General features: G+C 34.4%; 1 protein-coding gene across 1 annotated transcript in view; it reads left to right on the top strand.

Annotated features, from left to right (window-relative positions):
• Positions 1-14,903, top strand: part of LOC138697770 (tetraspanin-33-like) — a 37,080-nt gene continuing 22,177 nt past the window's right edge. The window contains exons 1-6 of the mRNA XM_069823261.1: positions 1-52; positions 135-342; positions 457-660; positions 3,836-4,009; positions 9,100-9,231; positions 12,845-12,892. Coding sequence (XP_069679362.1) covers positions 256-342; positions 457-660; positions 3,836-4,009; positions 9,100-9,231; positions 12,845-12,892 — 645 coding nt within the window. The 5' untranslated portion in view covers positions 1-52; positions 135-255. The remainder of the gene's footprint in view (positions 53-134; positions 343-456; positions 661-3,835; positions 4,010-9,099; positions 9,232-12,844; positions 12,893-14,903) is intronic.

Below are 14,903 nucleotides of genomic sequence, written 5' to 3'. Positions count from 1 at the left end.
CAGTAAGCGATTAGCGATATCAGCGAGAGTAAGCCAACGAGCTATGTTTAACGTATGTGTTGTAGTTTCATATCAATTGTTTATCTGTTTGTGGTATTTCTGTGGCTTCTTTTCTACTGATATTGTGTTTACAGTGTTTCGAGACTTTCCTCGGTATGATTCATGCATAGGAAAAGAGAATATTTAGTCGAGTGCGTCCACAAAGGGATGGGAGTGGCTCTAACATTTTAAACCCTACTTGTGGCAAGAGTAAAGATGCATCGACGACGGACACCAAATAATTTTACATATGTTAGTTCATGTGTTAAATACATGATCTTCCTTCTCAACTTTGTTTTTTGGGTAAGTTGGATTACCAGGATGTATAACTGTGCAAGTTCATTTGCAACAATTTCGCTTTGTGACAGTGGGTCAAGGTTAGGTTAATGATCTCGGTTCTAATGTTATGTTTTTCAGCTCTTTGGTGGTCTTCTAATAGGCGTGGGACTGTATGCATTTGTAGACAAATGGCAAGCAACGGGTCTAGTGAAAGTAGAAACTGTGTACGATGTGATTCTGAATATTTCTCTCGTGATGGTAATTGCTGGAGGTGTCATCTTCATTGTGAGTTTCGCAGGATGTGTTGGCGCTCTTAGAGAAAACACCTGTCTTCTGAAATTCGTAAGTAGCAGTGTAGGCATATATGAAGATCTGTAAAATACTTCATATACTTGTAAGGTATTTGGGATGATAGCTATTTGTTTTGTAATTTTTTATGCAGGTTGCTGCATGACCAAAGAATTTGGGTTTGTCCACTTTGGCACGTAGTGTTATGATATTGTAAAAAAAATTCGAAATAGCTTAAAGTGAGATCAAGTGAGGTATGAAGAAATAAAGCAACAGATTGTGATAAACTTTATGGCAGTTACAGCTTTTGTGACGTAGTTCACTATGTTGTGCAAGGAGGTTAAGAAATTGAATTTGTACCCAATTGGCCTAGTAATGTATATATAGATCATAAAACAATTTGAACATTTCTCGCGTTTAATAGAGGCAAATTCTCAGTTTTTATATAGGAAACTACTGCATAAAAACTGTACCTAGTTTAGATTGTGCAGTTCATGTGTAGGCCTTTACGTTTGCTTGTTTCGTTTACAAAATTATTTAACACTTTGGGGTGAATTATAATTTAATTTGGTAATTGCAATAAGTACCTCAGAAAGTAATGCTTTCTTTTCAATTACCTGTAATTAATTTACAAAATATCAGAAATTATTGTAATTTTGTAAATGTGCCCATTTAAAATACTTACAGTGTGTTTAGAAATAGAGTGGACCGGAGCGGTGGCAACCTTGGACTGGGCGAGAGTTGCCTCACCTACGGTCAGATTTACATGTAAACAGCCGGCAAGTCACGTGCAGCAGAACCGACATTCACATACTATACTACATAGTTGGCTTACCTGCATCACAATAGGTGTTGAAAATGATGACCATGAGTGCGAACACATTCATTACATCTCGAAAAAGATATCTGTTTACTCGTAAAAGCTCTTATTGATTGATTGGCTGTATTTCTGTCGTGATATTGTTCTTCAATTGTAATGTGTGCAGATTTGTCGCATGCACTTTTTCTCATAAATAAAAATCGCATGAGGACGGTCCAGGGAGCATGCTGGAACTTCATGAATAATATGGGGATTTTCAGTAGCCCAGTATCTATTGTTCTGAGTAGAAATGTAATTATTAAGTTGAAACCATCTATGAAGAAGGTTAAAAGTGGATCCACGTAGCCATCATGGATGGACTGCAAAAACCAGTTGCAAAAATTTACCACTTACAGGGTCCTGTGATTGTAAGGCATGAACTACAGTCACCTTGAATGGCTTAAGTTTCAGAAGTTTCGTTGCCACAGCAGCTGATGACTTGGAAATGCCAGTCTCTTGCGCTAAATGTTTCAGTGATTTTTGGAGTGTGTGTTATAACCTGGCCCCTATTTCATCCAGCTTCTCTTCACTCAACACACGGTGTTTTTGATCTCTTTTTTTGTTCAAAAAAAAAAAAAAGATCCTGTTTGGCTGACTTTATTCACAAAGTTATGAACAGTTGTCCTGCTAGGAATTGTAACCTCTGGAAACTTACGATGGAAGTTTGTCAGACACTGTCTTTCTGAAGATTAGGATTTCACATACATATCATACAGAAAAATACGTTGTTCTAAGGTATACTCACAATAACTTATCACAAACAACACAATTTTACTCCTGACATGCACAACCGTCCTTCACATGGAACAGATACAACTCAACTAACGACTAACTAACTAACGACTAACACTGTCTTTCTGAAGATTAGGATTTCACATACATATCATACAGAAAAATACGTTGTTCTAAGGTATACTCACAATAACTTATCACAAACAACACAATTTTACTCCTGACATGCACAACCGTCCTTCACATGGAACAGATACAACTCAACTAACGACTAACTAACTAACGACTAACACTGTCTTTCTGAAGATTAGGATTTCACATACATATCATACAGAAAAATACGTTGTTCTAAGGTATACTCACAATAACTTATCACAAACAACACAATTTTACTCCTGACATGCACAACCGTCCTTCACATGGAACAGATACAACTCAACTAACGAAACTTGCCGCAAGCAACTATGAGCTGCAACACTGACATGGCGGTAGACGTGAGAACTATCACTCAGTGCAAGGCTGCCGCCATGGTCCACTCTATCTCTAGACTCACTGTATGGTCTAATTCATCTAATGCTTACTACATAATTACCTGGTATCTCTAATTTTTAAAAAGATTAGCCTACTTATTTGTTATTTAGTAAAATTTATAAGTTTGTAGGCAAGTGAACAGGATATTGAAATCTGGTAGATTCAAATTGGAGGTTAGTTATCAAATTTTTACTATTGTGTGTATTTAGGGCCTGTAGAGCGCCAGTAAGTTAGAAGATTTTAAACATTTTATATGCACCATAGTTTAATTACTGAAACAACTTTACAAATTATATATGAAATTTGTGATTTGTGGTGAAACATAGATTATCTCTCAGAAATTTTCTGTGGAACTAAATTAAATTCACTTCTTGAAAATATAACCCTAGTCATACGTACATTATGTTTCCCTCATCAGCTTATATTCCTTCTTTGAACTACAAATGGAAGCATGGCTAATTAACGCACTAGTAAAAGGGTGGTTTTTAATATCAAAATCATAATATCCGCTCCTCTCTCCTCCTGTCCTCTCCCCTCTGTCCTCTTCCCTCTCTATCTGTGTCCTCTCTCCTATTAATTTCCTACCATTCTTTCTTTCTTTTTTTTTTTGTTTGTGTCTCTTTTTCGTATCTTTCTTTCCCGTCTCAATCAAAAACGACTTCTCACCAAACAGTCTAATGTTCGTTCTTCATGAGATGCTGTTGAGATGGATGTATCAGCTTATCAGGTTTTCCTTCATTTCAACTTCATCATTGTTGCGCTTTTATCGTCACATCATCATTCATTTTATGAATAAAAGTAGCTTTAAATATGTAGTTTTTTTCCCCTCTTCTCTACTGATCTCTGCCATCTCTTCTCCTACTACACATTTCCCTCCCTCTCATCCTCTTAATAAAATACTCTCTACTTTTCCTTCATTTTCTCTTTTCATTGTTTATTTTTCCAGTATATTCTCTTCATTGGTGGAACTGCTTTTCTTGTTTTAATTTGTCTTCATTTCGAGTGGTTGGTCAAATGTGAAGCCACTGCTAGGCCTATGTACCAAATGATACTTGGAATATTTTTTTTAGCATACTTGATAAAATAAAATTGAATCTTTGTTCACAGTATTCCCTGTGCCTACTAATATTTTTCCTTCTGGAAATGGCAATCGCTATTATGGGCTTCGTTTTCCCGCATACAATGCAGTCAGTACTTGAAGAACAATTTACTGATAAGATAATTCATACATATAGAGAAGATGTGGATCTCCAGAACTTAATAGATTTTGCTCAGCAAGAGGTGAGTAATGAAATCTTTGACATGAGACATTTGAGCACTCTTTTATTCTGATTGTGGAATTAATTTTGAAATTATCATAGTTCGTTGTTATTAAGAATGGTCTAAGCAATATGTTGAAATTATTTCATTTAATGGATCACCCCAACAACGTTGTAACAGCCATAAGTTAGAATGTTCAGAATTTTGAAAAAAATGCTTCCAGGTTATAAGGTCCATAACAAAACGTCCACAAGTACAAAAGGTCCACAAAAGAATGTCCACAAACTAAATAGTCCAACATTTAAAGTCCTACATACAATTCGTCCATGGAATGAAAAAGCCCAACATCTATGTGGTCCACCATATTATAAAGCCCATCATACGGAAAAGTCCATCATACGAAAGGTCCATACAAAAAAAGGTCCAACATACAAAGCTGTTCAACAGAAATGAGTTATTAACTGTAATAATAATTAGGGCCTATATATATATTACTGATCATCTGGCAAGAGGGCAAAGGCGAGCAATTCCCCCCTAGATTTTCTCCTGAAACGTGGAAAGTCTATGAATTAGTAATTAATGGCAGACAGTGTACGAATAATGTGGTTGAAGAATTCCACTCTTAATTCCGACGACTTGTAGAGACACATCACTTGAACATTTGGCAATTCATTAGCTATTTGCAAACAACAGCAATCGGAAACAGAACATTTTGTAACTCAGGTCTTTGGTGGGAATACAAATATTAGGCAACTAGTAAATAAACGGTATATCAATAATTAAACCAGAATTTTCAACATTGTCTGTAATTATCAAGATTACAAAGATAGGAATGAAATGTTTCGATTCTTAGAGTGATATCATATAATTTGAAATTATATAGTGACCCTCAAGATGAACAATAGATGTATCTTTTGTATTACATATGTAATATGTATAACATAATTGAAATGACAATAAATTCCTCAGCACTTTCCTTGCAGTATTCCTTGTTGGACATTTTAGGGAAATGGACGAATTTAATTGTGGACATTTTTAAGGAGAGGACTTGTTGACAGTGGACCTTTTCAGGTAAGGACATTTTTATGGCATGGACGAATTTTCTATGTGGACATTTCTAAACGTTGGACATTTTCGTAGAGAGCACCTATTGCACAGTGGACCATATCTCACTTAACCAAAAAAAATACTTTTTAACGAAACATCAACACTGTAGAACAGAGTTGCAGAACTGGGGAAGAGAGGAGTGGAAGCATGGGGAAGGAGTTTATTCCTCCATCCACAAGGCTGGAGCCTTCAGTAACGTTTCTGTGACGTTTACCAAGCACACTGATTACATATCTTTTCTCCTCCTACCCTACAATGACGCGAGGGTTGAAGGGAAGGGATGAGTTACGTGTTCTGGTTTATGACATCTGTCTCAATTGGAGCACAGTTTTTCATCCCTGCTGTAGAAGGTTTAGTTGTGTAATGTAATGTGGATTTAATTATAATACAGAACTAAACCTTCTAGGGTGTGGGTGTTTCGTTAAAAAATACTTTTTTCAATATTCTTAACATTCTTACTTATGGCTGTTACAATGTTGTTAGGGTGACTCATTAAAATTAAATTATGGTTTATTTAACGATGCTCGCAACTTCTGAGGTTATATCAGCATCACCGGTGTGCCGGAATTTTGTGTGGCAGAAGTTCTTTTACATGCCAGTAAATCTACTGACATGAGCCTGTCACATTTAAGCACACTTAAATGCCATTGACTGGGCCAGGATCAAACCCGCAACCTCTAGCACAGAAGGCCAGCGCTATACCGACTGCGCTACCGAGGCTGATGACCCATTCAATTGTAAAGTGATTTTATGCGCTTCAATTATTTTAAGTGCAAAGAAAAATAACCATGCAAATAAAATGTATCCGAATTATATACACTTCTTTGTAATATAAAATACCAGTATTTTTATTTGGTTTGCCTATTAGACGCAATGCAAGCTTTTACTGTTAGTTGAACAGTCACTGTTGTTTTCCAATGCATCAGACTTGTGATTTTAGACCAGGCCTCTGCAGACTACCTCTTAACTTCCCACTCGACATTCCCCGGCAGAGACAGTTTTGTATCAGACCGATAACGAGTAGAGCTGAAGGCAAGCATTGCTGAGTGATGAATTGTATAAGGCACGCATCATAGCTTTTGGCTCTTGCTGGTAGCCTAAAATCCTCCACTGATGCATAGTGCTTTATTCTGTGTTATTTTCTAAAGCGGTGAAACAGAAAGGACATGGGCGGGTGCATCTCCCTTCCTTTTCTCTTCCCCTCTATGCTCAGGGCTGTTTTAGACTATTATATTTCGACATCGCAGTATGAAGCTCCCAGATTTTTCTGTCTCTGGTTAAATGTTCAAATACTGGCATCTAGTCTTTCATCCATAGTTCGTTGACTTCTAAATGAAGAAGAAAACAGTGGTGATTTATGCAGAGGAGGTTTGGATTGGACTTTCTTCTTCTTTTACATAGGCAGTTGAAAAAATCCAGAGTGCAAATAACAGAGATAATTAGAGTCTTCAAGCATGTTAGTGTTATTTGAAGAGTCCACTGCAAGAATGATGGATGCCACTTTCTTGTCGAAAATGAACCAAGACTGTCAATGCATAGCTTAAGACATGTAGAATGTACATTGAGAGTTATATGGCATTAATACTGCCCAGTAATGATCGGAAAATCACAGTTGAACTTTGAGCGCTAAGCATTTCAAACTTTCAATTGCTTCTCCTGAAAAATGTATTCCAAATGACATCCATCATTCTTGCAGTGGACTCTTAATTTCTTTATTGATAATGTACGAATACCCATCACTGTTATATTCGTTTGTCCTGCTGACTAATACTAGGCAATTGTAGATTACATATTCTGTTGTATGGAAAGTACCTAATACAGAAGAAATAATTAAGCAGGAAAATTAATAATATTATGGTTTGTTCGATTTTTCCCCACAAAGGGGACACTGGTACTTTTGAGATATGTCGTAATGTGTGTGTGCAGGTAAGGAAATAAAATCCATACAGTCACTAAGTTGCGTGTAAGGAATACAGTTCAGTATTTACCTTCTTCTAGGGATCAATAATTGTCTGTCAGGAGCTGTGTCTATCTGTTTCTCGTCCTTCTCTGTGTAAGATACTTATCATTGACTGTGATCATCAACGCTTTTATGTATTGGCAAGCAGGTATATTTTTTAAAATACGAAGAATTTATTGTAAAATAGGTTGACTTCCCCTCCTCTCCCCCTCCCCCAGATTTGTGTAGGAAAAGTGAGACTCTTATTGTAGTTTTGCGATTTCAGTATCTAACTTTTTGTGATAAGGAGCATAATACTTACTTATTCATGTAGACTTTTATTAATTCTTAATGCATCTGAAAAAAAAGTCTGGACTTGATGTACAATTGGCACTTAAAATTGGTCCGTTTCCTTTCATTATCATATTATTCCTTCCATATGTATCTCTGCATTAAAAACTAATGAGCTGTAATTGCACCATAATGTAATTCATTTTGAGATTCCTATAAAAGAGGCATTTTCTGCAGACCTTTGGAAAAAGAACTAAGGAAGATACTAATGATGTACATAATAGAACAGATTACATATAGGGTGCTATTACTGCATTAATAATAATAAAAAAAAATAATAATAATGGTTTATTTAACCTGGCAGAGTTAAGATGGCCATCTCTAACACTCAACCAGGAGTAAAACACTACAAATTTACAAAGTACAGAACATACACACAAAAATGAAGTAGATAATCATAATATAATGGAAACAACAAGTCAGTAGAAATCAGACATAATATATAACATATACTGTAGAAAGAACTCGATATGTTGATGTGGAAACAGGCCTAATGCCTAATTCCATGATGTAGAAGAAGAAGAAGAACTGTAGAAAGAAAGGAAAATGAATAATAAAATGTGAACAGTAAGTCAAAATAAACGAGACATACAAAGTATAAAAATATGAGACAATAATAATTTTGGTGATAATGATAATGATGATAATGATAATAATGATGATGATAATAATAATAATAATAATAATAATATTAATAATAATAATAATAATAATAATAATAGTAATAATAATAATAATAATAATAATAATAGTAATAATAATATTTACTTACAAATGGCTTGTAAGGAACCCACAGGTTCATTGCCGCCCCCAAATAAGCCTGCCATCGGTCCCTATCCTGTGCAAGATTAATCCACTCTCTGTCATCATATACCACCTCCCTCAAATTCATTATAATATCCTCCCATCTACGTCTCGGCCTCCCCAAAGGTCGTTTTCCCTTCTGGTCTCCCAACTAACACTCTATATGCATTTCTGGATTCACTCATACATGCTACATGCTCTGCCCTCTCAAACATCTGGATTGTTCCAATAATAATAATGATAATAATAATAATAATAATAATAATAATAATAATAATAATAAAATAATGAAGTACAAAGCATACAGTGAACAGAATATTTTTAGGTCCACACAGTAAGGAAAATTATGATTATAAATAGCTCAAGTTATCACCTTATAGTATATTATAGATATGCCATTATTGGGAAATATGTTGAAAACAAAAAAATAAAATAAGTTAAATATCATTAGAATATTAAAAAAATTGTAGTGAATACGTGGAAACATGCAATACAACACTTACCGTAACAGTAAGTTAGTTTGGCAACTCGTCATAAGATAATTTTTTTCTAACTTGGATTTGAAAGATTTCAAGGTTTGGCAGCCCTTGACTTCATGTGGCAGAGTTCCAGTGACGAGAGGTAGCAACAGTGAAAGATGAGGAATACAGAGATGATGTGTTATCACGTTGTGATCGAGTATTAATATTATGATAGCGAGAGAGAGTTATGAAAATGGGCGAATAAATAAGAGGGGGATGAAGTGTGCATAATTCGATGTAAGAGAGAAAGCGAGTACAGATTTCTCTTTTCATGTAACCTAAGCCATGATACATTATACATGTCTGTTGAAAAACCCCTTATATAGATAGCTTAACGTTGCATCATGTATATATTAGCCTAATTTAGTAAATGTACAATTTTGTTTAAGTTTCGATGCTGTGGCCTCAGTTCTGAAGGATACATGGACTGGTCAAAGAATGAATATTTCAACTGTAGTTCACCAAGCGTGGAACGATGTGGTGTTCCATTTTCGTGCTGCATGAATGCAACTGACATATCTGTAAGTAATTAATGTATCAGTAGCTATATTATTTTTGTTAGAGTTTGACTGGTTCTTAAATTCTACCAAAAATTTGAGATTGATATACTGTATATGCCTTCATTATGACCCCATATTTTTATTTTTGTAACATATAGTGGTAATTTGTATTTTCACCATTGTTTAAAGGAAAGAGTATCTCTTGATGTTGGTTGTATAGGATCTTTGGAGTCATTTCATTTTATTTATTGTATTCCGTAGATCTTACATTACGCACTGAAGCTTTAAGATATGGAACAAGTCAAGAGTTATATGTACAATTTCTTGGTGACAAGCGTTGAGGTCGAGGATTCGCCATAGATTATCTCATATTTGCTGTATGGTTGGGAAAAACCTCGGAAAAAACCCAATAATTAGCCCACGTGGGAATCTAACCCAAATCTGAGCACAGTTCCAGATCAGCTGGTAAGCAAGTATGCTGATTGAGCTACGCTGGTGACTCTACAAAAATATACAATATATAGCAAGCAGATTAATTCGATTTACAAGCATATATAATTAATCAGTTGAGCTATACAAAAATATAGAATACATAGCAAGCAGATTAATTCGATTTACAAGCATATACAGGGACATCATTTTATTTTTACTTCAATTTTTATTGTACCTGAGTTTTTGAATGTACTTCATTCCCAATCCTTCAACCGTCTTCCACACAGATCCAAGACCGCATATACAGTCATAGTAGCCACAGTACGTTCCAAAAATATGTTTGCATTTTCCAGTGACGAAAGAGCTTTCAATATTGAATCATTTTCGCACAGGTACTGTTGTCCATTTGCCTACATCGTATCCCGGTTTCCCCAACCAGCTTTTATTCGCCAGCTAGTGGCTGGGCTGCCTTAGCTCTTTTCTGAAAACATTAATTTCTTTTAGGAATTGGACGTCTACGTAATATTATACAACTGTTTAAAATAACTTAAATAAAAGGGCCTCGTTAAGTAATTAATTGTCACATGATTTCCCTCCTTTCTACGACCCTACGACATAACCACTTGGATGGACAGTAGATAGTATGTCTGAGTAATTTTATCTTTTCGGGCAGAAGTGAAGATTGAATTTACAGTATGTAAGTTACTCTTTTATAGAGTAGGTACAGAATTATTTCTACATGAGTTACTAGTACGAAGAACTGGTAATTGGAATTAAGTACAATAGTCTATAGTGCAATAATATGCACATTAGAACTGAAGCCTGTATCGAAATGTGTTTAATATCCATATTATGATTATTTTTCAATTTAACTTCATTCTCTATATTGTACGCTAATGTGTTGTAGACAGTATAATATACACTGCATAATGAATACGTCCACATGGACAGCTCAGTTCGTGAGTAAAAACACTCATTGTTAATACTGTACTGTATTTTGATTAAACAAAAACCTAATGAAAATGATGAAACTCAAAAGCGCAATATTTCCTAGTTTACATAAATGGATGAACTACTTTTCTTCCCTCCTATACCTAGTAAAGTGATTTGTTTGTATATTACATCAGTATCATCGAACTCCAGTCGTGGAAGGGGATAGCAAACGGCGTGATCCAGAGGTATAGACAAGTTAATATTAAAAATGTTAGTAAAAATAAAATGATGTCCCTGTACAATTAATCAGTTGAGCTATACAAAATATAGAATACATAGCAAGCAGATTAATTCGATTTACAAGCATATACAATTAATCAGTTGAGCTATACAAAAATATGGAATACATAGCAAGCAGATTAATTCGATTTACAAGCATATACAATTAATCAGTTGAGCTATACAATAATATAGAATACATAGCAAGCAGATTAATTCGATTTACAAGCATATACAATTAATCAGTTGAGCTATACAAAAATATAGAATACATAGCAAGCAGATTAATTCGATTTACAAGCATATACAATTAATCAGTTGAGCTATACAAAAATATAGAACACATAGCAAGCAGATTAATTCGATTTACAAGCATATACAATTAATCAGTTGAGCTATACAAAAATATAGAATACATAGCAAGCAGATTAATTCGATTTACAAGCATATACAATTAATCAGTTGAGCTATACAATAATATAGAATACATAGCAAGCAGATTAATTCGATTTACAAGCATATACAATTAATCAGTTGAGCTATACAATAATATAGAATACATAGCAAGCAGATTAATTCGATTTACAAGCATATACAATTAATCAGTTGAGCTATACAAAAATATAGAATACATAGCAAGCAGATTAATTCGATTTACAAGCATATACAATTAATCAGTTGAGCTATACAAAAATATAGAACACATAGCAAGCAGATTAATTCGATTTACAAGCATATACAATTAATCAGTTGAGCTATACAATAATATAGAATACATAGCAAGCAGATTAATTCGATTTACAAGCATATATAATTAATCAGTTGAGCTATACAAAAGCTACCATATACAAAAATGTAGAATACATAGCAAACAGATTAATTCGATTTACAAGCATATACAATTAATCAGTTGAGCTATATAATAGCACAGTCTAGTATATACAGTCGCGAAGCTCAATACGTAGTAAATATGCAAACATTAGGTAGTTGCTCACCACTAGGATCGCTAATATCGCCTCATTACAGGCAATGCAAAATAGTACTGTCACAGTCTATTGTTTCTAGCACCCTCAAAACTCAAGTTTCGTGACTGTATATAGTAATAGTAGACTGTGATAATAGGATCTATCGATCCCCAGAGTTTGTTGCAAAGGTCCTGAATTACCTTGTATATCTCAGTGAAAAATTTGAACCAATCGTTGAAGATTAAGTACATATTTATGTTCTTTATGATAACATATCTTTTCAACATTATTATAATCCAATTTTTTTTATTCAATAAAATGGATAACATACTTTATACAGTTCAATAAAATCTTCCATAAATTTTTGCCCACAGCTTCCCTACCCCCTTCCCACCTCCTAGATATTTTGTTTTCAATGCAGAGAATTCTGGACTCTGAATTTAAACACTTAAATGAATCGGAATTAAATCAAGCTTCAGTGAGGTGGCTTGATACCTATAATGACACTGTCAGACAGGAGACAAGACAATAAAGCTTCTAACCTCGCTGCATTTCATTTCAGGCCTTCATTTTTGGCACTTATGTGTCATTTCCATGAAGCTTGAAATGAAATGAGAAATGTCCATATAAACAGGTCTTCTTAACTGCTTAGGTTATTGCATTAGTCTGATATTAATACGTGTTTAGTGCAGAAGCTTGCCACTACATTTCTAACTTGTGTTGAATAGTGTATTGAACATATCTTATTAATAGTGATACAGAATAAATATGAATTGTCATGTTCTTTGCTTAACATTCTTGGCATTTTTATATACAAATCGTGGAAATCTTCAGAGAACTTGAGTGTAAATTTTGTAAATGCATTTGTAATTTGAAAATACTTTATTATTTCATTATAGTATTGTAGTTCTGTGTAAACATTAAAGAAAATGCTAACATATTACATATTGTCTGCATCTTGTAATTTGTTGTTTACAAAATAATTCGTCAAAGCACTTAATATAGATATTTTGTCAATGTTACAGAGTGGTCTGGTTAACATCATGTGTGGTTATGGAGCACAAGAACTGCCGGTAAGTTTTCAATGAAGCTAAATATTTATAAGACTTTGTTAGTGGCATCTTTTTCGTATTATTCATTTAATTGAATTTACTTTGTTTTTTCAATATCACATGAAATTTAAAAAAAAATTATTTTTATTGCAAAACTGCAATATATATATATATATATAAAACAGAAATACCAAGTAGCGCAGAAGTACTAGGGCAGTACTATTGATGCAGTATTCTTGACAAAATTTATTCATCTCTGTTGTGAAGAACATGATGCTGAAATAAAACAAAAAAAAAAAAAAAAAAGACCTTATATGTATATATAACATTAATATTCCGGTAGAAAGTAAATACGATTGTTCCAAATGGATTCTTTCTGCCTCAGTGCATTTTTCTAGCCTTTTGTCCATAGAGGCACACATCTTGCGACCTCACAGGGTATTTCTGCATAAACATAATTTTTATGACAACCTAAAGAAAGAAGTTCAGAGTGTAAGATCAGGTGATTGGGCAGGTGTTCAGTTTGTCACCGCTGCCTGATCCACTGCAGAGCAAAATCCAACCAATTGTGTGCAACAATGCTAAAATGTGGAGGTGCTTTTTATCGTGTTAGAACAATATTTGTCAATGTTATGCCACTTACCAACTTCTGGAAGAAAGTCGTCATTCAATTAAGGTCACATATCAGTAACTCTCACCTAAAAAGGGAATGGACCCACAGGATCTTTAGCACTAATCCCACAGCAAACTGTCACACTTGGAGTGTTGATATCTTTTTTAAATTCAATATGTGGATTGTGAGTAGCCCAAGAAACACAACTGTGCCTATAGGCTCCGTGCTTTGCAGGGAGAAATGCACCGCCATGCTCTGTGTGGCGAAAATTGTAAGTTCTTGCGTGTTACCGCACTAGCAGTCATGTCACCGCGTATTGTCATGGCTGATTTAATAATAACAGTGGTATTTCAAAGTATTTTATATGACAATAATCGGCCAAATTCTTCTAATAAAGGTCGTTTACTTGCATAAAGTAGTCATGTATTGAATTTACAAGAAAAACAGTTAACTTATACGGAAACAGTACCAGCACACAACCATGTATATCAACTTTCTACACATTATTATGCTAAACCTAAGTATGCTAGTAAACTGTTTGGGCCTAACTCTCCATATGAAGAAAGAGGATTTTGTGGTTATAGTTCAGTAATGAATTACAATTAAATCTCCTCTCTGGTGTTAACACAGACATTTTAAATTTATTTTTGAACTTACTGTTAGACACTACTCAACGCAAAATTAGTAAATAAAATAGACTTTTATGTTAGCCTTGCCATTTGCTGCCCTTTCTGTAATTTTCGATGTTCACCGAGTACTATTTCTATAATGTTCCAATCTGTTTTACCTATACTTGCACAGGCGACTAAAAAGTTTGTTTTCTGGCCCGGCAAGGATAATATTAATGCAGCATTGCCTAGTGTTTTTAAGAATAATTATCCGAACTGTAGAGCTATTATTGACTGCACTGAAGTTAAAATAGAACAACCTCCTGAAATCAGTCAGCGTATAATTATATAGATACTCTTTATTATAAGTCTGCATATACTGCAAAAGTTCTTAATGGACTTGCACTTTGTGGTATGGTAAGATTAATTTTCAAATGTTATGGAGGTAGAGCCAGTGATAGTTTTATCACAAATGACTGTGGAATTTTGAAACTGATAGAACCAGGAGATTAAATTATAGAAGATAAAAGGTTTCCCCGGAATAAAACCTGTATTGGAGGAGAGCAATGCAATTTTGGTAATGCCACCCTTTATGAATGAAGGTCATTAACACATGATCAAGTTGATGACACTTATAATATAGCTAATGTGGGATCCACGTTGAACGCTGCGTTCAAGGAGTGAAAGTGTATAACTCATTTTTATAGCTTCCTCCCCACTAGATACCAACATAACAATCGAGAAGTCCAGGACGAATCACTAGGGAAATAGTCAGTTTCCCTAGTACTGCATTCAGGGGCCTGTTTCATAA

Source organism: Periplaneta americana, chromosome 4 (genome assembly GCF_040183065.1).
Source record: "Periplaneta americana isolate PAMFEO1 chromosome 4, P.americana_PAMFEO1_priV1, whole genome shotgun sequence".
In the NCBI taxonomy this organism is placed as follows: domain Eukaryota; kingdom Metazoa; phylum Arthropoda; class Insecta; order Blattodea; family Blattidae; genus Periplaneta; species Periplaneta americana.
The sequence above is the reverse complement of the archived record's forward strand: the minus strand, read 5'-3'. Positions and strand labels throughout refer to the sequence as shown.